General features: G+C 38.3%; 1 protein-coding gene and 2 long non-coding RNA genes across 3 annotated transcripts in view; 1 reads left to right on the forward strand and 2 right to left on the reverse strand.

Annotated features, from left to right (window-relative positions):
- The first annotated feature begins 3,135 nt into the window (after positions 1-3,135).
- On the forward strand, positions 3,136-4,497 carry LOC115563922 (putative gustatory receptor 59d). The gene is made up of 2 exons (XM_030387645.2): positions 3,136-4,279; positions 4,336-4,497. The coding sequence occupies exons 1-2, from the start codon at positions 3,260-3,262 to the stop codon at positions 4,495-4,497; spliced, it is 1,182 nt and encodes a 393-aa protein (XP_030243505.1). The 5' UTR covers positions 3,136-3,259.
- Positions 4,498-10,855: 6,358 nt separating this feature from the next.
- LOC149091116 (uncharacterized) overlaps positions 10,856-24,154 on the reverse strand; it is a 36,157-nt gene continuing 22,858 nt past the window's right edge. The window contains exon 2 of the long non-coding RNA XR_016196991.1: positions 10,856-10,943. This is a non-coding gene — a long non-coding RNA (uncharacterized LOC149091116). The remainder of the gene's footprint in view (positions 10,944-24,154) is intronic.
- LOC149091117 (uncharacterized) lies at positions 15,245-21,069 on the reverse strand. Its single transcript, XR_016196921.1, has 3 exons — positions 20,689-21,069; positions 20,538-20,632; positions 15,245-15,365 (listed from the first exon to the last, which is right to left on the reverse strand). It is a non-coding gene; the product is annotated as an uncharacterized LOC149091117 (long non-coding RNA).

Here is a 24,154-nt window from a genome sequence, read left to right on the forward strand (position 1 = left end):
GATACAATTGCAATTGCAGTTGCGCATACATATCAGCGATGTCACAGCATTGTAAATATCTATAACATGCCATATCGGAGAGCAGTCTAAAAAGAAAATAAAAAAAAACAGACAAAAAAAGCTAAAACTAAATAGCAGACAGCTCAGACAGCGACCCCTTTGGCGCACTTGTTCAAGGGTATCGCAGTCGACAACAATGCAGCGAGGCAAACACTTTGAAGTATGTCAATGCTTTGCTTGCCACATGTGCCACATTTCGCCAGAAGCAGCCAACAGCCAACAGCCAGTGGCAGTGGCCCTGCCTGTCTGTGCCTGCTTAGCCAGCGATAATTTATGTGCCTCTGTGGCGGTGCATTGGCTTTGATCACAGCCCCCGCCCCTTGCAGAGCACAAATTCCCTTGCAGCAAGCATCTTAAAAGCGAAAGTGACATTTTACTAATTTAGCATTTTGAATGCGTCTCGTGTCGAGCAGCGAAAAGATTTATTCGCAAATCGCAATGCATTATGCGGCCTTAATTAAAGCATCTTCTACAAATTTATGCACTTGACTGCGCTTCGATTGATTGATGGCTGCGTGGCGTGCCTCAAGCCAGCCCAGGTAAGCTGCAACTGTTGCCCAGTCCAGTCCCAGGCAACAACTAAGCCGGCAACAGGTTGTTAGCGCTCCATAAAGATAGCCATCGCTGTTGCAGGAGGCGGGCAGCCAGCCGAACCTGAGCTACAAGCTAAGTTGCAGATTATATGATCTTTCTTATAAGATCAGAATAGCCTTATGCTGCTTTATAGTTATGTTTACATATTGCAGACCCCAATTAATTTGCTTATTAATATCAGTTATTTAGTTTGCCTCTGGGAGAATTCGCTGGCTTTTCGTTTGAGTAAGTATGGCCAGAATTGGACTTTGCCTTGGCTAACATCTATATTTATATTGTGCTGGTTAAATAACAGTTTGATAAATTCTACATACCTTGATGTGCTTGTCTGCATATACAAGCCATAGTTTACTAAATGAGAACAAACGTAATGGAGATGAAAACTAGTTAGGAGTATGCCTAGCTTAGTAGAATATTAAAGGAGAATCATCAAATGATACTAATATATTTTAAAGTAATAATTTTCATACTATAATTATGTCCATATCTGCTACATACTAACAGATATTTTGCTTAAAGTCTGCTCAAATTTGCTTTTATTTATCATTTATCATATTTTGTCTGTTTGCTGCACATATTGCTGATAATCTTTTCGTTCATCAATTTTCATAAAAACATCCAAGAAAATCAATAAAATAATTTTATATGTTTGTAATTTTTTTTTTTTCATGTAATGGAAAAGCAGAGTTTGCAATATTTAATTTTTCCCACATAGATAATACTATATTTTGCATATATTAATATTTTTCTCAAAGAATATTAATTTTGTGGCTTACAATAATTTTTAGATAAATCCAGTTTGTCAAATTGCGTGGGATATTCACAAATAAATCTGAGTAAGCTGGCGCATTTCTGCTAAAAATTTTTTAGCAAGCGATTTTTGTAAATGTATATTCAAAAGATTTATCAAAATAATTGCTTAAAAGTATATAGATTAAAGTTTCATTTGAATTTAAAAATAATACAGCAGAGTGCAATAGATATTAATATAGAATGTATTCAACTTTAATTATAAATAATTTAATTGAGAGGTAAATAAGAAAAGCGTTTCCTAATATACATTAAATATGAAATTTTAATACTTACCTCCCGGTTAAAATAATAATTCAATTCAATTTAAAATTACATTTAATAAATTATATAATAAATAAATTTAATTAATTAATAATTTTCTTATGTGATTTTAAAGCAGCATTCCCTAAAAAAAAATTGATTATGGTGACTTTATTTTGACAAGCATTTATATTTCGACTCTTTCTACCACGTGCATTGGTTCAACTAGTTTGTACTCGAAAGCGACCTTTATAGAGATATGCACAACAAATTCTTATAGTTTTGGGCTTTTTCAATGACCCAAATAGGCAGCAAGAACTGCAGCAGCAGCGAGCCATTGAGAAAGATGTATGACTGAGCATCATTCATTGGCAGGGCTCGGCAGCATCCATTTCGCATCTCGTTCAGTTCTATGGCCATTGACAAACAATACGACAAATTGGTTTTTGTGTTTCTGGCCCATATTCGGTTTGGCAATTTGTGCAAATTGTTTTACACAAAATGTTTGCACGGCTCTAGCCAGAAGTTCAGATAGCTGAATGGGTTTATAGTTTATATATGTATATAGTTTATATATGTATATGCATATTTCTGGCATTTATATCGGTCATTAATGTTGACTTTTTGTTGCACTTCAACTGCGTATACACTATAAATTATTGCATACAAATCATCTCTCTCCTTCTCTCTCCCTCTCTCTCTCTCTCTTCCAGTTTGCTCCTTTTTTTTTTTTGTGTGTCAGCAATTTTTGCGCATTTGAAAATATCGCCTCTCTCAATGGCTTTTCCATTCAGCAACGAAATTAATTGCGTAAATTGTATTAAATGTTTCGCCATGGGCAGCAAACAGTGCAAATTTTAATTGAATGCCTTTTGTTTGGCCAGCGCCAATGTTGTGTTTTTGTCGGCTCGCTGCGGCGCTCCACTTAAATGCAAATCGAGTCGAGCTCGAAAATAGAAAGCTGCACGGATTGCATTCCCAGCTTAAAAATGCAAAAAAAGCAAACCCAGCCCAACCAAACTCTCTCGGCAAAACATTTGCCTTTTGTTCCACTAATTGGCTTATGCTTGCATTATGTCAAAAACTGATATATCAAATTGGTTATCTCTTGCCTTGCTGTTATTTCAGCTCGCAGTTGAATGCAATTTAAATAACGCAAGTGCATAGCTGAGAGAAAAGGATTTAGCACACACAAAAAAAAAAGGCTCAAGCGTAAAAAACAAATTCTTTGAAATATTTGTGTAATCGATAGAAATTCCAATTAAATTCTTCAAAGTAAACTAAAATCGCTTTCATACAATTTTCAATATTTTTGCTTTATTAATTAAATAAAAGTTAGTGAAATCATCAATACAAATAGCTATTGATTGATTTGCTTAATATATTTACATATACCCTTGACATTAATGCATCAAGCACTGTCTGCCCCCGCTACGCAGAGCTCATTAGTAGCTATCGTCGCCGTTATCCGCCCATCTCATCGAGCCGGTGGTTTTTTCATTAGAGCTGGCAGAAGCGGAACGCGAGAGCGGCTGGCATTCAGTCATTCACAATGGTTGACCTGGTGCAGTTTGTGCTGCGCTGCAACTACTACTACGGCCGGCTGATTGGCGTGATCAACTTCGAGATCGACCTGGAGACGGGCGAGCCCCGGCTGACGAGGGGCGCGACTCTCTGGGCGCTCGCCATCAACCTGCTGACCTTCAGCCTGGTGCCGCTGCTGATCAGCAGTCGGGTGTGGCAAGTCTTCCTGGTGCACGCCAACAGCCTGCATCAGTATGTGTTCCTGCTGATGATCTTCTTTCGGGTCAGCTGTGTGATTGTGACTGTCCTGAGCCGCTGGTGGCAACGGCAGCGACTCGTGCGTCTGCTGCGCAGCTATCGCCGGCTGACACTGAAGCAGCCCCACGTGGTGCGACTGTGGCGCCGCGGCGTCATTGCCAAGGGGATTACCAGCTTTTTGGCGGAGAGCGTTCACATCATCTTGGGCCTGTATGGGATGCGAGATATGCTCACGCCCACCATAGCACTGAGCGTGTTTCTCATCTATCTGATCATTAGCTGGATGAATATTATCCTCGCCCAGTACTTTTTCAGTTTGCTCAACGTGCATGGACACTACCTGCTCATGAATGAGGAGCTGCGCCGGATAGTGGCCGAAACGCATTTGCTGGAGCTGCTGGATCATGGCAAAAGCCTGCGCCAGCTGAAGTACTGCGCCCTGGCCGATCGCCTGGACAGCGTGGCGCTGCTCCAGTCGCAGCTGCAGAGCCTGGTGCGGCGCTTGACCCAAATCTTTGGCCCGCAAACTCTCTGCATTTACATCACCTTCAATGCCACCCTAATCTCGGGCGCCTACTATGCCTTCTCGGCCATCAGGTACAGCGTTGACATCGACTGGACGAGCACTCAAACGATATTGACCCTATGCGGCGCCATCCTCTATATGACTGACTCGCACTTGACCTACTCCATTACGAGCTATGTAGAAATTGTCTACAAGGAGATGTCGAAGATCATTGCGCAATACCCGACGTTTGCCCAGGATGTGGACAGGCGTCTAATCACAGCTGTGAGTGGTATTCCATTGGGCAGTCTAATGTGTCTCTCATATCAATTCACTTTCAGTTTGAGAGCCTCAAAATGCAATTGGTAAGCAATCCACAAAAACTCTCTGTCATGGGCCTATATAATTTGGAACGCGCTACGGCCTTGGGCATTTTCAGCTCCCTAATATCGCATTCATTAATCCTCATACAATATGATATAAAACACTACAACGCGAGCTAAATATCATTGTTTAATATTATAAATATAAATAGAAATTGTTACCATAATTAATTCTATTCCATGTGATTAAAATATTTAATTATGTTTTTTGTAAGTATTTATTTTATTATATTTTAATAAAAAAAATATATTGTATATATATATTTTATTCTTCTATATTCCATATTTTTTATATATTATATTTCTAAAGAAAAATATAAATAGAATATATAAAAATTAATAATATTCCATAAATATTTAATACATATCATTATTTTAATATAATTATTTATTTTATTTCAATACATAAATATATTTTGTATATAATTTATTATATTATAATCAATTTTTTATATTTTACATTACATTTTATATTTTTACATTGCATTATTTTTATACTATATTATTTATATGTATTTTAATTAATTTTATTCCATAAGTGCTTTACATACATAAATATTTGTATGTAATTATTACTTATTTTGTTTATAATAAATAAATATATTTTATATATGTTTTATTATATTTTTATATTTGTATAAAAGAAGAAGAATTATGCTCGACTTTGCTACATACATATGTTTCAGGCTATCCCCTATCTCTTTATATCTCTATACCACTAGAACACTCATCTTCTACATAACAATCTCCTACAACATCTCAGATTTGCTTAGCTAACATGTTGAGACATGTTCAGACATAACTCAAACACCATCGGCCAGAGCACTCTAAGACTTGCTTGGTTAATTCGTTTCATCAAACTTTTGAATATATATTTCAATGATCCCAGCCAGACGGCGTATGCACAGTCTCAGACATGACTTAAAAACGTATTAAAAATCGCCTTGCAGCTTCAGCCACGCTTCCAAATGCCAATAACTCAAAAGTAAATAACTCATACGCCACATGAAACCGGAGACAGGCAAAACAAAGGCAAAGTCACGACTGCCAAACAAGAATGCGACGCCCAATTGTAAATATATTTTCATTTTTTGTTTCCACTGAGTTTTATTTGAAAAGTTGAGCTGCTAGGAGAGCGGTAAGAATGCCACCGCCTAATGAAAAGCAACCCCTGTGCGTACAGGTAAGGGCGGCAAATCGCCCTCACTTTTGGCCTGTTACACGCTCGTTACGTTCGATTTATAAAAGTTAACTTTTTCTGAACGAGCTTCAGAAGAAATTAATTGCCGTTGTTATGTTTGATAAATTGCGTATACGCCGCAGTACGAACAATAAACAATATAAATGTAAGTGAATTACATTTGTGTGTGTGTGTGTGTGTGTGTAGCTCTCGACTCGACTCTATCTGCATATCAACATTGATTAACGCCCCCAGCTGTAAAGGGGTTGCTTAGCTCTGGCATTCGCCGAAGTAATTTTGCACTTGAGGAAATATTTTAATGAGAAATTGCTGCTCTTAATTTATTACAATTGGCAGAGCTGAAAATTTTGCCATAAGCCATAACGAGAGTGTGGAAAATGTACATTATATATATGAGTATTTTTTTTTTCTCTTGTAATCCCACGTCTTACAGCTGCAAAGCTTTTCCCGTCTCACACCTGCTCAAAGAAATATTCTAGCAATATATTTAGCTAGCTGCCAAATGCGAAACTTCGACTGCGTTGCGCTTTAACATTCTTCTCTTAATTTGTTTTGTAATAATGTGGCTCGAATAGTCAAAGAAAAACAAAACATGAAAACAAATAATTCTTTTCAGTTTTCAGTTTCATTTTTGTGCAGATATTTCAGTTTACGGCGCGGACTGAGTGTAACTGTTGTCTTGGCTGGCCCTCGCCGCGCAACGGCGCCAACGGAAATGAAAACTTAACGCTTATTTGAACCTTCAACAGAGCACATAAATCAGCAGACTGACGCTACCCTTACCACCTAGGTGGTACGTACCACCTACTATCCACCCGAGCTCTGTCTGAGCTCTTAGCCAAAAGCAGCTTAAATGCCATTTTGTAGCAATTTTTTCGGTTATTTTTTTTTTTTAGCTGTTGTCTTTCTTTCCTTTTGAGCTGGGCTCTTGAAAGTCTTCTCTTGATGTCTTTGCCATTCATAATTCTGTCTCTAAATATTTGTGTTTTCGGTTGGGCATATGTGCGTGAAAATGTTTCTCTTTTGGGCTTCGCCATTGTCAGGCTATTTGGCGCTGCGCACTTCCGTTTCCGCTTGAGACCGGATGCGGCAGACGCCTGTGGCGAGCACTCTCACTGATTGCACTTGCCAAATATTCAAATATTCACACTTGTAGCTCATTTGCCATTTCAATTATTAACATTACGAGCAACGCCCCCTTACGCCTAGACACGCGACAGCCAACAACTGAAACTTTCAATAAAACAGTTAACAAAATGGCCTGACTGCTCGACTATAAAATACCCTCACCTTGTGCGTGCTCAAATAGATAAAGTTGTATCTATATTTATGCTTAAATGTATATATACAGGGAGAGAGAGAGAGATACAACAATCAGCCCCCCTCAGCTGGAGTAGAACAAATGCTTCCGACTGCATTTAAATGGCTCCAATTCGCCTTCGACCCTTCGTCCTGATTGCCCAGCCAAATGAGTTCGTGTCTGGCGCTCGCTGCGTTCGCGCACTCAAAACATTTTCAAGTAATCTGAAATTTTTGCTCATTTGATTCAATTACACCTTTGGGTGTTGTAATATCGGAGCTATCGTAAAAAAAATAGACGGAAGTAACAAAAACGCAAGAAAATGAATGGTTCGCAGCAGACGGATGGACGGAGGGAACGACGCGTCGTTTTATCTTGGGAGGGCTGTGAAATGTTGCAAAATAAATTAAAGACGAGACAACTGAATGCAACGAACAAATGTCTTAAGAATTTCACAACAACTTTAACAAATAACCTACACAGCATATACATGGATTTTAGGTCACTGCACTGAGAGAAATAATGAGTGACTTTATTGATATTTGCTTGTGGTGCTGAAATGTGGGAGAGTTGATTGCTGAGATAGCTGAGAGTTTAGCATAGAGCAGAGCTGAGCTTTAGAGAGTGAATAAATCAGAACTCAACTTGTTTGTTGCCTTATCGACGTATGAGCTCATATATGGGAGTGAGTGAGAGCGTGAGAGAGTGAGAGCCTTTCAATGCTCCTCTTGAATATGGCAGCTATTCCTATGGTGTCTGGTCTGTTGGTTATCTTAATTCTATATATAAAATAAACAAATAAAATATTAATATTTATTGAATATTTACACAAATCATTAATAAACATTCCTTCACTATCTGTACCCCACAATTTCTCTCAGTGTTCGCTAAACAGTTTCAGTGTTGTTTTGTTATTCTTTTGTTTCCTGTTTGCCAAAACAGAACAAAAATTCGCGCTTCTTCTTATTCAACATGGCTGCTAATTTGATGCAACAACATTGCAGAAGGCATGGCCCAACTCATACAACCCCACCCCCGCTCCCTCTTCTTCCCGCACACGCTTTAACAGCGCCCTCGTTCCGCCAGCAGCCCTTGAGCAGCCTGAAGAGGGCTGCAGTTTATTTGCAAGTCGCCTTTGGGGTTAGCTTTAATTTCATGCTTACTTTAATGCGAACAAGAGCCAATCCTCGCCAGCCCGCGCCATCGTTGACTTTGTGCTGTAGTTAACGGCTTTGGCTTTGGCGTTGGCGGTGGCGTTGGCTGTGGCCTTTTGGGGTGGCTGCTGGCCGCAGCCCGCGTGAGGTTAACTACTTTTCATGAGCTTAATTTTAAATTGAGGCTGCGACGGCGGCTTCATTTACTTTGTGCCTTCAACTTTGTTGCGCGCAACTTTTATGCGGACTATTTAGCAGAAAGTTGCCACAGCTGCCAGCCAGAGGGGGCCAACGGGGCCTGACGTGGTTCGACGTGCAGTCGCGGAAATTCTATTAGGCCAGGCAGCAATCAACGGTCAGGCGTCAAGGCGATGAGATATGCCAACCGGTTGCCATTGCCCATTGACTTATTAAGCCAAATAATTGCTTATTTGCACAGAGAGCTCGCGCTCAGCCCAATTGCAATTTGCACTGTAAGAAAAATTACTCGCACGCCCACTGTACGCTGCGATGGGCGTGGCTGTCTGATAAACCATCCAAACGTAGCAGGCAGCCTCCGTTGAGGCTATTTACACAGCAACGCCTATCGCACAATCAAATGCAGTTTCCCAGCCTGAATTGTAATTAAAAAGCTGCCCCCCTCACCCCTTCCTCGTGACTTTAATTAAAGTTTGCAGCGCAAGCGTTTCGCCTGGCCATGAAAAGTCCAGTGGAAACCGCCGATTGACCAAAGACTGGCTGATGACTCTATCAAGGTGAGTCTCTAGCCAGGCATCCACTCATCGAATTTAATGTTTGCAGTGCATTTATAATAACTTACTTAACATGATTTCATTTAGATTGCTCATGACGCTTAGCTAGATAAGTTGAGGCAATGAGATTTTCACAGGGATGTGATATAAACTTATCTTGTTGTGAAAATAGTAGAGCTAAATAAAAACTGATATAAATAAAAATATTTAACATCTCCATATAATTATTTTGTATAATACCAAAAATAATCCCTTACGCATAAGACTAAATAAAAGTCATTAATTTTCCGAATTTTTAAAAATATATATATTATTAAAATTTAAAAAAAAAAAATAGAAGAAATTTTGTATATTTAAATAAGTTAATAACAATAGTCTTATTTTAATAAACATTTGTTTTTGATGTGCCGTAAAAATAATAAAATATATTTATATATTTACTAAGAAAATTAATAATATTTATTGTTATTATTTTATTTGATATTTTTGGAAAAAACTGAAAATAATATATCATTATTATTTTTAAAAATATATAAAGTAAGCATTAAATTCATTTTAAAAATATTAAATAATTTAAATTAATAATATTAATTTTAATCTAATTATTTTGTATTTTATACGTTTAAATAAATAAATTTATGTATGACTACAATTTTTTAGAACACACTAAACACATAATAATATAATAAAATATATTTTACCAAATAATAATATTATTTTTTTTTTTTTTTTAAATATTGAATAAGTATTTAATTAAATATATTTTACTAATTCATGATCATAATAGTTTTATAAACATATTAAATAATAATATTTTTTTTTAATATTTAATAAATATTTAATCAAATATATTTTACTAATTTATGATCATAATAATTTTATAAACATATTTATTTTTTTTATATACATTTATATTTGTTTTTGTTATTTATTAATTTTTTATATCTAATCATATCATTTAATCTATATTCTATATTATTCTATTTAAGCTATGGATATTCCACACTCTGCCTAAAAATTAACTCTAACTATTCTCTCTAAAATTCAACAGCTCTTCACAAAATTTCCCATGGATTAGTGAATTTCACACAATTCCGGCCACATTCGCAAAACTCCATTGATGACCACAACTCCCAGGTCCACTTAGCACTTACTTTGAACAGCATTATCCGACCACAGAAATTTGGCAATTCTTTTGTCATATTTACACATTGGCAGCTATCTAAAAATGGGCAAAGACCAAAGTAATCTAATTTTACAGCAGGTTAAAACCATACTCTCCATCTATGGCTGTGCAATAAAAGTGCAAACTAAAGGCAGAGAGAAGCCGAAGAGAAGAACAAAACTCTATAAAATGCTAGGGCTGCCTGGGTTTAGGCTCATGTGCTGCAACCTATACGTAAAGACTGTGGGTTCAGGATTTTATTTCTTTCTCTGCTTTTCTTTTTTTTTTTTTTGGGTTGGCTCTCTAACTGCTGGCCTGATGCAATTTACGATGCTTTGTTAAACGCTTCAGCATAAAACTGCAAGCTCAAAAACTGCACAGAGAAACCAAACACACACACACACACACACATGCGCATTTGCAGTTAGCCAACGGATATACAACTTAAAGGCACATCCGTTTCAGTCCAACGAGCTGGTCATAAACAAACTCAACACCGATTTAGCAGCACTTTCTAGGGTACATTAGCTATGTCATGAGTTTGGGTTAACTGTTCATAATTTAATATTATTGTATAATGGTGTAGAAGTTTAGAAAAATAAGGGAAAAAGAAATTGAATTGTTAATAAATTTATAGATATTTGTATTTTAAAATATGAATGAACTGAAAATATGAAAAATATTGATATTTAATAATCACAAAAAGTAAATCTCTTAAAGGAACATTAAAGCTGTACTTTAATAAAAATCGCCAGCTCAGTGATTTGTTTTTCCAAATTATTTATTTATTCATGAACAACCATTTTGTTGTCTTCTAAGCATTACCCATAATATTTTATACGCCTTTTTATATGTACATATATGCTATATATTTAATATAATTTTTAAAAAATATTTTTGTACAGATTTTAGTACAATAAAATCTAAAAAAAAAAAAAAAAAAAAAAAAAAAAAAAAAAAAAAAAAAAAAAAAAAAAAAACAGTTTGTATATAACTCGTATCAATTTAAGATATTTTACAAACATTTATTAAGGCATTAAAAGGTTAATAAAAATTATTATTATTTATTTATAATTATTATTAAAATCAAATACAGTTTTGTATTAACAGCCCCAGCGTAGTTCATATCTAAGATATTATTATATTAAAGACATTTAAATTAAGAAAACTTTAATTTTAAATAAATTAAGAACTTACAGTTCATTAGAACTTTGTAGATTCATATATCAAATCATGAGCTGCACTCACTCAAAAGAGTATTCACAGTGCGTTGCCTGCTGCCCTCCTCTGCCCCTGGCCATTGTTGCTACCCTCGCACTGAGTGACCGTTGCCGGGTAGCTATAAAACTATTTCGTGTAGGGAGCTCCGAACTATGAACAAAAATAAAATGCTACTTTTTGAAGGCAGCTGGCCGAGCTTGCGGTTTGTCTTTCTATCCGCCTGCCGCGCTCTGCGTCCGTCTGCAGTTCGTCTTCGCTCGCACCAACACCTGGCTAATGTGAATGTGTGTGTGTGTGTGTGTGTAAGTTTGAATGCCTGGCTGTTGTTGTGGTGTTGCACATGTTACGGGCGTGTTGCATACTTTTGGGAATTTCTTGTTTTTTTTCTGGTTGCCTCGCTCGCAACGAACAAATTTCTGTGGCTCGTCTGAATTTCCCTTGTTTTTCGCAGCAGAATTTCATACATTTGCTGCTTTTTTCAAGTGCATAAGCTGCTGCAATATATCATAACGTTTCTGATATTCAATGCTGTAAAAAGCGTAGCATAGCTTGCAGTTGCCGAACCAGGCCGGGCCAGAGCCTTAAATCAATTCAAGTCTTTATGGAAGCAGCGTCCGTTGACTGGCACTAAGTTTTCTAATTAAAATAACAATAAAGCCCGGCCAAGGCTTTGTCGGCATTGTCCTCACCGGTTGCTTAGCACTCACTAAACCGCGAGAGTCTGTCGCACGTCCCGCATCCCTTTAGTTGCGTGCCCCATCCACACCCACACAATAAGGCAGATAATGGCCTCGTTATGTGGCATCAACTTCTTGCCTCATTAAAAAGGTGAACTGTCGCCTATTTAAACCGGAGGCGTGGTCGTCGTTGTGGTTGCGGTCAGCTCGCATCGAGCTCGTCGGTTAGATTCAGTTCAACAAAGTGGTTGATGGAGCAACTATTTAATAGCCGCCCTGTGAATTATGAAGCTTTAATTAAAGTGGGAGAGTGATACAGAAAGTCAAAGGCAAGACCCTTGATTCTAAAAGAAATATTAACTGGAATAACATGTTGATTTTACTGGAGTGCATCGATCAAATGGACAATCATGTGCTTCTCTACTTCCTCAATCTGCTGTATCTATCTACTTGTATTTTTCTCAGACTCTTCTGCTCCTCAATTTCCACCTCAATCTGCTTCCTTTTAACCGTCTTTCTTTGTTTACTTTGACCATCTGATCTATCCGGGTTCCCTTTATGTTTCTTTATTTCCCCTACCCCTTTGATCTTATATAGCTCCACTCTTTTATTTCTTCTACTCTTTGATTCGACGCCCTGTCCTGCTTTACACTCGTGTATCTCTTATATAATCAGCCTACTCTACCTTTTATACTCTGCATCTTCTACTTCCTTTTATTCCTTTAGCTTTACATATACCTCTATTTCTCAATATCTTCTACTCGTCAACTCTACGCGCTGTCTTCCTTTACCTTCTGCTCCTCTTATTCTCCTCTAAGACCTCTACTCTCTTATACTCATATACCTATTATATTCATCTACCTCTACCTCCTCTACTCGTGTACTTCGCGCACTTCTCTATTTTCTTTACTTCCTCTCTATTTATCTACCTCTATTATCTACCTCTTATACTGCTCTACTGCCTCTACTCGTGCACACCTTATACTTATACTCTATTCCCTCTCTTCCTTCCTTCTATGACCTGCCCGCCTTTACCACCTCCTCTACTCATCTACCTCTTACACTCCACTAGCTCTTCAACTCCTACCCCTCTACTCCTACATTCTTCTACTTTAGGCTATAAATGCTCTGTCATACGAGCGGCTTGTCATGTTCAGCGATTTCCAATCAGTGTCAGCTAACATGTTTGATATTTGGCCTGTTGCTCGGATCTTGTTAGACAACGAAAACTACAAATTTTCCAAGTGTTTGCACTAAAAAGCAATTAAAATTTTACACGAACACACTTTGCCCAAGACAATTATGCGAGTCCCCTGCCAAGGTCCAGATAATAAAACAACAGCCCCAGCCACTGCAGCACACAGTGCCAGGGCGCCCAGCCCAGCCACAGAGTTGGCCACACACTGCAGCTAGGACCGCCCGCTGAACACGTATCTGGAAGGCATAACACCCCACAATTTCCACACACCAGGTGGCGGCGGGGCACAGTTTTTAAGGCCACCGACCACTACAGTAAAAAAAGAGTCCAAAGAAAAGCGCCCGCTGCAAATTGAATTGTAACCAAAGTCGTGCCCACTAAAGAAAAAAAAAATGGAAAATGTAGAGACGAGGCAGGGGCAAAAAAAGGGGGCTTTATGTTATTGCTAAGCAAAGTCTGGACCGGGCCATTGGGCTGGGCCAGGCCTGGTTCAGTTGCTCGGCGAGCCCCCATTAGTTGAGGCCAAGTTATGACTCTATTAAAAAAGCTACGCCTCGCTGCACTTGGCAACTTTTTGGCTTGCCAATGCGAATTGCGAATTGCGACTGTCGCCTGCCGTCTAGAGGTAGCGAGCGGGTGAACCAAATCCTCTGTCGTAATTCTAATAAACATTGCCACTATTAAATGCCAGCCCCGAGGGCAGCGAGTCTGGGCTGCTACTGCTCCGCCGATCGCTGCCGCAGATAAATGGCTAATCTATTGTTGCTCAGCGCTCGCGGGCAAATTGAGATCTTCAGCTGAGAATGTGTGTGTAAATATTTTAATTTTAATTTATTGCGCAATGCTCGAGGCACTATTGAGCGGAAAATAACCCATGCCAGTTATGAGGAAACATTCTCCGCTTTCACAGCGTGTCAACGCACCGAACGCATGAGCAGCCTTTTCCTGTTATTTATGGTTAGAGCTGTTAATCTATTGTCATGCCTGATAGTTTCACTTGACTTCTTATCAGGCCATTCTATCAGCCCACGCCTCCTCACTCAGTTGCCGAGGACCAACTTTGCCAGGACCCATCCCAGTTCACAAAATCAGAGACAACTCATTAAAATACAAAGTAATTTTCCACACCATATCACTATGCATGGCACATATATCAAAAATGTATGGGCGAACCGCCGAAAAGTTTAAACAGCACAGAATAAAGGCAAATTAAATACATTTTTGATTATGATGATGGAGAGCAGGGTGTGGTAGAGGCAGCAGCAGGAGCCGAACATTGCGGAGCTGCCGTAAGTAACCCTAGTCAAAAAGCAAGTCAAGCTGAAAAACAGCTTCTCGACAACACTTGACACGAAAATGTTTTGTTTTCTTTGCCATATCTGCCTCTGCCTCTGCCTCTGCCTCCTCCTCTTCCTCTTGTTTGTATCTGGCTCTTGACATGTTTTTACAGCCGCATAGGCATAGGGCATATGCAAAATATGAGTGGGGCTCTCGCTTTTGGCACATGTGCCCAAATATTTGCCTTTCATAACTTCGGGCAAACCAATTCGCATCCCATTTCACTGGCGGCCCACATCATTTGATTTTTACTCTACGATTCCGGCATCCACTATTATTATGTCAAACGCTGCTCCTTAGATAGTCCTGCTCGACTATCTGCAGCTCCTGCCCTTAGATTTATTGGCGCCGACACTTGGGGGCGAGCAAGGAGCCAAATGTCATTTATGGTCACATTTTTTGACATTCATTGGCCCTCTTTTTATTTTTTATTTTTTTGGTTTTTTTTATGCTACTCAAAAGTTAAATCGAAATGAGCGCATGAAGCGTGAAATTAAATTTGATAAATTCTATTTACGTTAAACGATGGAAGATTTGTGTGTGCAATTTTGCTTTCATATCTTTCTCCTCTCTACACAGCTGAAGCATTTTTGTGCTGTGCCTAGGTCAAATTTTGAAGTGTATCGAATGACTTTTTTACGCTTCGCTCACTGGGGTTACCATTGGACTGGAGCTGGAGCTGCCGCTGGACAGAGATTCGCAATGGGCAGCACAGTGACAGTCATGTTTGGGGTCAGTTTTAAATTGCCATGGATTAGATGAATGCGAGCTGCTAGAGATGTTTGGGGGAGTATACCATATATACAACGGGGATATATAGTTTATTCCATATATTTATTATATGTATATATTAAACATATTTTTTTTTTACTTCATTTTCATTTTTTACTCCAATTCAAAGTTTTTGTTTTACTTCATTGTTTGAAATTATTGAACAAAACCCAAATAGCTTCGCTTCTCTTTAAGATATTCCAATCCAAATCTGTAAAGAAAGAATAAAGTAAAAATGGATTGAATATTTAAGAAATTTATTTAAGATATTTATGATATTTCAGTTTAGCTATAATGTTTTTTTTTTTTTATTCCTAACTAGCCTATTATTATAAAATAATAATGGCCTATAATTTGTTACCTTTGCCTGAAGGCCTTTGTCGTCGCTCTGGCTTAATGAAAAATTATTATTTAGAATTAATTCTTGGTAACAATAAATAAAAATAAATCATTTTCTATCCAGTTTTCTACATGTATATTGCTGCAACTGCTAGATTAAAAAATAATATAACCATATAACCATATAATATTCATCTTTTATATATATACGAATTTATAAATCATGAAATACTCATATATAACAAATTTTGATATTAACTCCAGTTCACTTTAGACAACACCATGTATATATAATAGATATAGATAAATATACATTTAAATATATTTTTATATACTTTTTTTGAATATATATATCTATATACATATAAGAATATATCATTATAACTTAAGTTCCCTAATCATTCTGCTAATTAAAAATTCGAATTCCATTTCACTTTCAGTTTTCCCTTATTATGATCTACATACCTCAATCTATATCACATCTTAAGATTCAATCAATGTTCTCTAAGCCAAAAAGGTTACATGTATAAAATATCTCCCTATTCCAACATTTTTCTCTAACTTTACTCTCCACTCTACCCATATAACTAGCACTTAGCAATATCTCTGCTATTCTCTTGCTATTCCCATTGATAGTTCAATTAAAGCTATGCTCTATGTCATGTTACAGGATAAACCCATATACAATGTCGTTGTATGATATTCCCAGTAAATTGATTTTGTTACGTTCACAATTTTTCCCACCTTGCACATGGCACATATTTAATCCATTTTAGTCATTAAAGTGCCGTACAAGTTTATAATCCGCAAAGGAACAACATCATCAACAACAACAACAACCCAATAACATCAACAATGACAACACCTCGAACACAAAATCAACGTCAAACTGTGCGCTAAGCGTTGCTCAACTGAAACTCCCATTGAGCTGTCCGCCAAATCTACACAGCCGCCACTTCACCCACTCATTTAACTGTCCAGTATGCAAAATAACAACAACAACAACAACAACAGCAACAATAGCTGCCTTTTGCTATTGTTGCCAAACTCCACTCTTAACAGCAACAACAACAATAACAACAGCTGGCTTACAATTTGCCAGCGCAGTGCGACAAGCAATCGACGAGCAACGCATAACCAGCACTCCAATAGCCCCACTGGCCCCACTTGCCACACTTGCCCGCCCCTTTTGCCCCACCGCAGCCACACATAGTGCACACCTATAAAGTTGCCCCTTGGGGTCAGCTCGCAGAAGCGCTACATTTTGCGCTTTATGCACATTGTTTATGAATTTTCGCGCACAAAAGTTGGCCCAAACGATGTTGCCCGCCTTGATGGTGGTGGTGGAGGCGGTTGCTGGTGGCGGCGGTGCTGCTGCTGCTGTTGCTGTTGAATGGTTTTACGATTATTAACCCATAAAGTATTCATTGAAGTGAGCTGAGTGCTGTTTGCAAAAGGCAAAGGGAATGGCATGGGCTCGCCACACTCTGGACTTGGCCACGCAAAAGTGCAACAACAACAACAGCAGCAACAACAACAATCTTAACAACAACAGTCTGCTACAAAGGCGCCACAAGTTGCAGTCAATCTTTTCGTTTCCGTTCATCCTTTTTGCATTGTGGCCGCTCGCCCTGTGAGTCACTTTTTGGCCTCTTCAGTTGAGTGCCTTTCATTGGTTTCGCTGTTATGCCAGGCCCTTTTATCTGCTGCTGCTGCTGCTCCTCCTGCTCCTGCTCCTGCGGTTGCCCTTCTCCTGCTGTTGTTTCGCTTTTGCATTTTCTAGCCACCCACACGAACACCCACATCCACAGCCACACCGACAACTTCTCATTTATTCAGCTACAAGAGTGAATATTAAAAGTGTTTTCAATTTCTGTACCTTTTTCGACAGACCTTCCATTCTTTTTTTTGTTATTCACCTATCTTTATTTATGGTGATTCTTGAGGTTCGCTTCTGTTGCGGTCAGCCTCTGCCTGCTTTGGATTGTGAGCGCATTCTTAATGAGCAGCGCAGCTTGAGTGCTCGAGCCTCGAGAGCAGCAATGCAACCACTTTGACTGACAATTAGTGCTGTGAAGTGCGGTTGAGCAATGGCAACAGTGTTGCAAAGTCAATAATAATAAACGAAGCTTACCATATGATGAGCAACATAGATCAATAAAGAACAACGTAGTAGTATTGCATAAATTAATTGCTATAATAGGCACTTCCAACTGCTCGATTCTTTGTCTTTACTTTTAAAAGGAGGTTTAATTCATGGCAATTTCCAATTTCAACAAATCGAACCGATCTAGATGTTTCTGTGCATCCACTTATCTCAAGAGATCAATAAGTTCTGCCTATATATTCTCGCATACAAGTTTACCTACATACATAAGCAATTTGTTTGCAGAGTACGCAGAGTTCTGCGAGCAAGTGTAGATATCTGCTCAATTGGTTTACCTCATAGCTCGCAAATAACTGTTGACACTTTTTCGTTGCTGCAAATAAGTGTCTTTCGCTCACACAATAAAAAAAGACTCAGACTCACACTCTGAGCGAGACAGTTATTTCTTCTGCTTTCGTTTCGCTCAAGTCAAGCACTGATCGTTGCTTGAGTTAAATGAAGCAAATTGTCCTTTGCGTATGTATGAGTAACGAAAACAGAAATAACTGCCTCGCTTAGAGCGTGAGCGAGCTTACTTGCAGACAGCGAAAAAGTGTCAACAGTTATGTATTTGCGAGCTATGCGCGACGTTCATTTGAGAGCGACACACGAATGAGTCAATGCAAAGCGCTTAACAGAAACCGATTCAAAACAAAACGAAGAGAGCCGCTCAGAGCGAGATCGTGTCTGCACAATCTCTTCGGTTATGTTAGGAAGCAGAGCATATACAGTGGCTCACAGCTTATTTCGTACAGCGGTATATTAATTAATTAACAGCTCTGTATCCAGTGCTCTATCCCATAAATTAATTTTAATTTCATATTATCTCCAAGCTCTACATAAATTAAATTTCTATAGTCAGTCCATATTTAAATTTGCTCACTTGCATTTGACTGCCTTCGATATACATATTAATCGATAAATTATATTTTGATAACAACATATAAAATGCAATTCTTCTGCTTTTACTATATTAATAACATTTGGCCTTTATCTTAAGACTTCTAAATTATTTAAAGCATAATCTACTCTGGTCAGATTAAAAACTCGAAGCTGTTTCTTTAGCCAGTTTTCCATTTGCCAGCCAAGTTATAAAATGCACTCAAATTAAAATATACCAAAATGAGTTTTAAATATTTACAACGCGACCTCAAAGTGCCCTCGCACTACACAAATACATAGAAACACAGACACACGCATGTAAACTACACGACACACGCACACACACACACGCACACTTTACACACACACATTTAGCATATATGTATTCACAGCACTCGCATAAATTGTTGCTTTATTGCAAAAGGTTTAACAAATATTTTCATATGCAGCCTTTGCCTTGGGCGTACATCCAACACCCGGCACACACACCTACACACTCACACACACACACACACACACACACACAGAGGGAAAGTGCGAAACCCTTTGAGACGCGCTAGACATACGCAAAACAACAAGTTGGAACGTTGGCATTCGGTTGATTCCGACTGAAGCATACTCTGTTTTGAGGCATTCCTAATAATGAGAGAAGCTTCTAAAGAGATTAAATACTACATATTGTTATATTTGTGTTGGTGTGAGGCTGAGAGCTTGAAGGTATTATGCGATTCAGTTTTTGTATTGCCTTGTTCTTGTACTTTCAATATCTAATCTCTTTCCTAAGAGAGAAAGAACGTAGTTCCAGATGTTGCGTAGTGTGAGTGAGTTGAAGAGAAGATTACTGGAAATAAGGGATTCGGAGAGAGTTCGTATTTGAAGACGACAGTACACTACGAGTCATCTTAAAGTCAGGCATAGAAAAGAACAGATTATCTATAGGAAAAGAGAAATTAGTGTCAGATAATTGTGATTAAAGTTGTATAGGAAGCAAAAACAAGGCGCGCCTTTGAAGAGCCCAAAAAGTCCTCTATGAATTTATAATTACTGTTCACCAAGATCTGCAGTCGGCGAGTCTGTCCTGCTCCGTTCATACAACCAATTTTCTATCTATAAGGACCTATAAAAACTAGGTACTTGCATTAAAATAATAATTAAAATAATATATTACTTATATTTTTCGCACCAAGGCCGACTAGTTCACCCTCATTTAATTCAAGAAAGAATATCTAGTAATCTTTCTTTCTCAATTCATTATGCTAAATAGTCGCATATACTCGTCTAGTAACTCTGCAAGGGTTATGTGTAAAAGGAAAGCAGAGTGGGAAAAGATAAAGAAGCGCAAAACAAAAATGTATGAAATTATTTTACAAGTGTTTGCATGTGACGGCAGAGGAAGTGTTGGGATAGTGGCGAGCATATAGAAAGGGTCTGCTGTCTGCCCCATGATATATAGACGCGCACACACACAAATGCATACATATATGCATATGTATGGAGGTACATTTTTAAACAAGCGTATATCCTTATATATACATACATACATACATATATGTATGTTTGCCTGAAGAAGTCGAGTTCGTATGCCGCTTGAATTAAAATGAGTTTAAGTGGTTTCGCTTCTGGCCAAAGTTTTTTTCATAGTTAAGGCAGGCCACACAATGGTTAATTGTGCCGTTAGCCCTGGCTGCTTAAATACATATTAAGCATAAATATATGTAAATGTCTGCAAAGTTACATCGCCTCTTTTAATTAAAGCCAATGGCAAAAGCGTGTAACCGACTTTAATAAAAAATAATTATTAAAAAATTAAATGGATGAGACGAGAACATTGTGAAAATGTTAATAAAAAATAAAGAAGGTATTATAATACAGAAACAATTGCCTTGAATAAAGGCATATTATTTTATATTGTAATACAAGAGAGATATATGTACATACATATGTAGTTTGATAGATACGATAAAGTCTTTCATGAACAAGCTGATTTTTATGAAGAATAAACGTACTCAGACTTACCCTGTATATTTTATAAACGCATCTGAATAGTTGTTTAATAGTAAATTACTAAACGATATTTATAGATCACACCAGATATATGAGATGTGGGAGAGCTGTAAAGGAAACCAAGAATGATTAAAAGTTTTGTGTTTTATACACATATACATACACATGGACATTTAAATAAATATAAGTCTGAACTTGCTCAGGACGTTCATTTTCCGTATCCATAGTATAGCCGCGCTCTTTAATGAATTCCTTGGGTTGCAGTGCTTCCGCAATAAACTCGCTCTTTTCTTAAATAGATCTCGTAAATTTGCAGCTTCCTCTCAATTGTTTTGCCAACAGACAATCGACAAACACAATGATTTTTTGACAATAGGCCTACTGCCATCTCACTCTCTCTCTCTCTCTCAGCAACGGCCGGCACGTTATTTATCAAAAGCTCTCTCTATTTGTCTCACTCTCGCAGAGTGCCAATTTGAGTAAACTAAGACGAATGCTGCCAACTCGAGCAATAACTCCAACACAACTCAAATAATGCGACGTTATTTTGGCAGAAGAGCACAAATCAGAATATCAAATTAATTTATATTCGTGACACGATAATATAAAATAAAATATAATAAATAAATTTATAATAATTTTACCAAATATAATATATATAATCATCAACAAAATAAATGTAAGGCAGTCAGAAAACTTTCTTAAGCTAAAAACCTTTTATGCTAATCTCTTGTCTATTCAAATAAATGTCGATATTTCACATTTAATAAATTCACAAATTCTGCTTATCTGGCATTTTGCATCAGACAAGATTTGGCAGGCTTTTTCGACATGAAATCAAATTACTCAACGAGAAAGTCATGCAAATAAAACCCCAGAGTTGACCAACACAAAAACCTTTTAACATCAATTAGTGCAATTTCTTGGGCCAGAGCTGAGCACGGATAGCTCCGCCGTGGCCGTGATGACAACACCTACGCCGGATAGATAGATATACGTACATAAACATAACGTTAAATTGCTTGGCTTGAATGGTAAGGAAAATATGCGAAGCAAAAACAAACTCAATTGTCTGCACAGTTTTATTTACTCGGACGACTCACATCCTTGGCATGTCCTTGCAGCCTGCAGTCGACAGCGGGCAGTCTGCTGGTAATTACGCACACTGCACTCCAGTTCCACTTAACGAACATGCTCCAAGTCTGGGCAAACAATAGGCCTGGGCTTGGGCCTGGGCCGGACAACATGCACGGATCGTTGCCCGAACAGGGATAAGTTGGACCTGGTTCTTGTTTAGTGTCGAGCACAATAAAACTGTACGAGTCGAAAGGTGCTCTGTGGCATGCACTGTGGCATGCTTGGCCAGGCAGCGCGAACAACTCTGTGGCATGTTGTAGGTGTTGTTATCATATTTGCATGTTCCCACACTCAGCCACCTCTATCTCTGGCTCTGGCTATGTCCTCCCCCCACACCCGCCTGCCTTTGCCAATAACTCAATCAGTGGCGCATTGCAGCTGCATCGTAGAGCATCATTCATCATGTCCAGACCGTAGTCCGGTAGCCGGCAGACAGCTCACAAAATATGAATCGCACTTGCCCCAAGTCAGTTCAGGAATCATCGCGATTATGTCACAGCATCAGCAGGAGCTAGAGCTGGAGCTGGAGCTGGAGCTGGAGCAGGAGCGGAGCAGCGCAGCTTACAATTTATAATTGTCAAACGGAAACTTGCCAGACAAATGGATAGATAGTGCCAGCATTGTGAGCATAACAAGAGTCTATATACCCTTACATACATATACATATACGTAGTATGGATCGGCTTCAGGAATGCAGCTGCTTCCTGCGCACTCCACACAAATTGAAGCAACCAACTGGTTCGTGTTGATTTATGGACATGGGAAATTGACTTGTGATATATTGGCGGGACCTTGAAATCAAATATACACTGAGAGAAATATATATGTATAATATATGAGAGATTAAAATGTATATATAAATACTAGCAATATACATTATCTGGTATTTACATATTGAAATGCATTTAAAGGGTCGTACACTTAGAGAAATATATATATAAGAAAATAAAATTAGCAGATCTTTTATAATTCTATTAAATATATTCCAATTCAAGTTAATTCAATATATGTATGTGCACAGTTCTTTTTAAATTCATATATGTATGTATAAAATAAATCAAACCAAAAACTCTCATTATAATTTCGCCATGTGCATTTGCATTGAAGCTGAGGCGAACGCATGAAGCTCATTTAAAATTCCATTTCGAAGGTGGCATAAATTAAGTGCATTCATAATCACAATAATGCTATTAACTATCTGCCCTTTGTCCTCTGACCTCTGGCCAAAGCCACACAGAGCGGAGTCCTTAAACGCACAAGCGAATGCAAGCGGAACAATGAGAAAAGGACTTGCTGCTCGAAGGCTTAGCCGTGGCTTTGACATTTTAATTTGTGGCACGGATTTGCCAGTCTCTCAGTGGGTTACGAGCTAGTCCGCGAAATAATTGCGAGCTTTGCAAATAAATATTAAACGTTCATATTTAATATTTAAAGTTTGGCTTCATAAAGAATTAAATGTTTTTACTTATTTCTTTTGAAACCAACTGCAGGTTCAGTGTGACCAAAGCAATGATGTGTTAAATGTGCGCAAAGTGAACGTAAGGCGAAGATTTGTCATTAATGTCTTACACCAACAACAACGATTTCTAATAGCTTGCGACGCAGACACACAGACCCACACACAACATGGACAGATCAGCAAAGTATTCAAAAAGTCAAAGGACTTGACAACTTTGTCAAGTGAGAGAACAAAAGGACTTTGCCGCCTGTCACCAAATGCAGTTCATTCATCTTCGTCACGAAACTGGGGCCAAGTTTGCATTTAAATTGGTAATTAACGCAAATGAAAACGAAAGTCACGCAAAACAAAAACAAAATGCGAAAAAAGAAAACAAAACAGAAATGTGCACAAACACAAAAACAGATAGAGCATGAGGGGGACAGAGATAAAGAGAGTGTGAGCGAGAGTGCGGAAACAACTTATTACGCAAAACGGAAACAATCAACTACACAAAAGATAACAAACGTGCTGGGCATGAAGGATGCGAGTAAAAGCAAATGATAAAGCGCAGAGCAGAGCTTAGCTGAACGAACGCCAGGGCACCACACACATTGGCGACTGAGAACGTACCGTTACTGAGCGCCAAATTGATTGCCTGACTACAAAGACTGAAGAGAGCAACGGAGCGACGAAAGAGAATGAGAGAGTGAGAGAGGCAAAGCGAGCGACCACGTAGATGGCAAATGTCAGAAAAATGTCAGCCAGCGTAATGACAATAAAATTTATACTATTCCCTTTGTTATTGGTTCCGCTGCTGCTGCTCCTAGTGACGCTGCTGCTGCTGTCGTTGCTGCTGCTTCTCTCAGCTCTCTCTAATGTTGCTGCTGGTGTTGGTGACTCTGCTGTTGCTCCTTATCCTATTTCTAGTATTGGTGATGCTGCTGCTGCTGTTCCTTCTCTTTCTGCTGCCGCTGCCTCTGCAGACAGTGCAGTGCCACTGCCACCGTTATCATTTCATTAAATCGGAAGAGCGAATAATGAACAAAAGACA

Source organism: Drosophila navojoa, chromosome 5 (assembly GCF_054131105.1).
Source record: "Drosophila navojoa isolate 15081-1374.11 chromosome 5, UAZ_NAV_1.0, whole genome shotgun sequence".
In the NCBI taxonomy this organism is placed as follows: domain Eukaryota; kingdom Metazoa; phylum Arthropoda; class Insecta; order Diptera; family Drosophilidae; genus Drosophila; species Drosophila navojoa.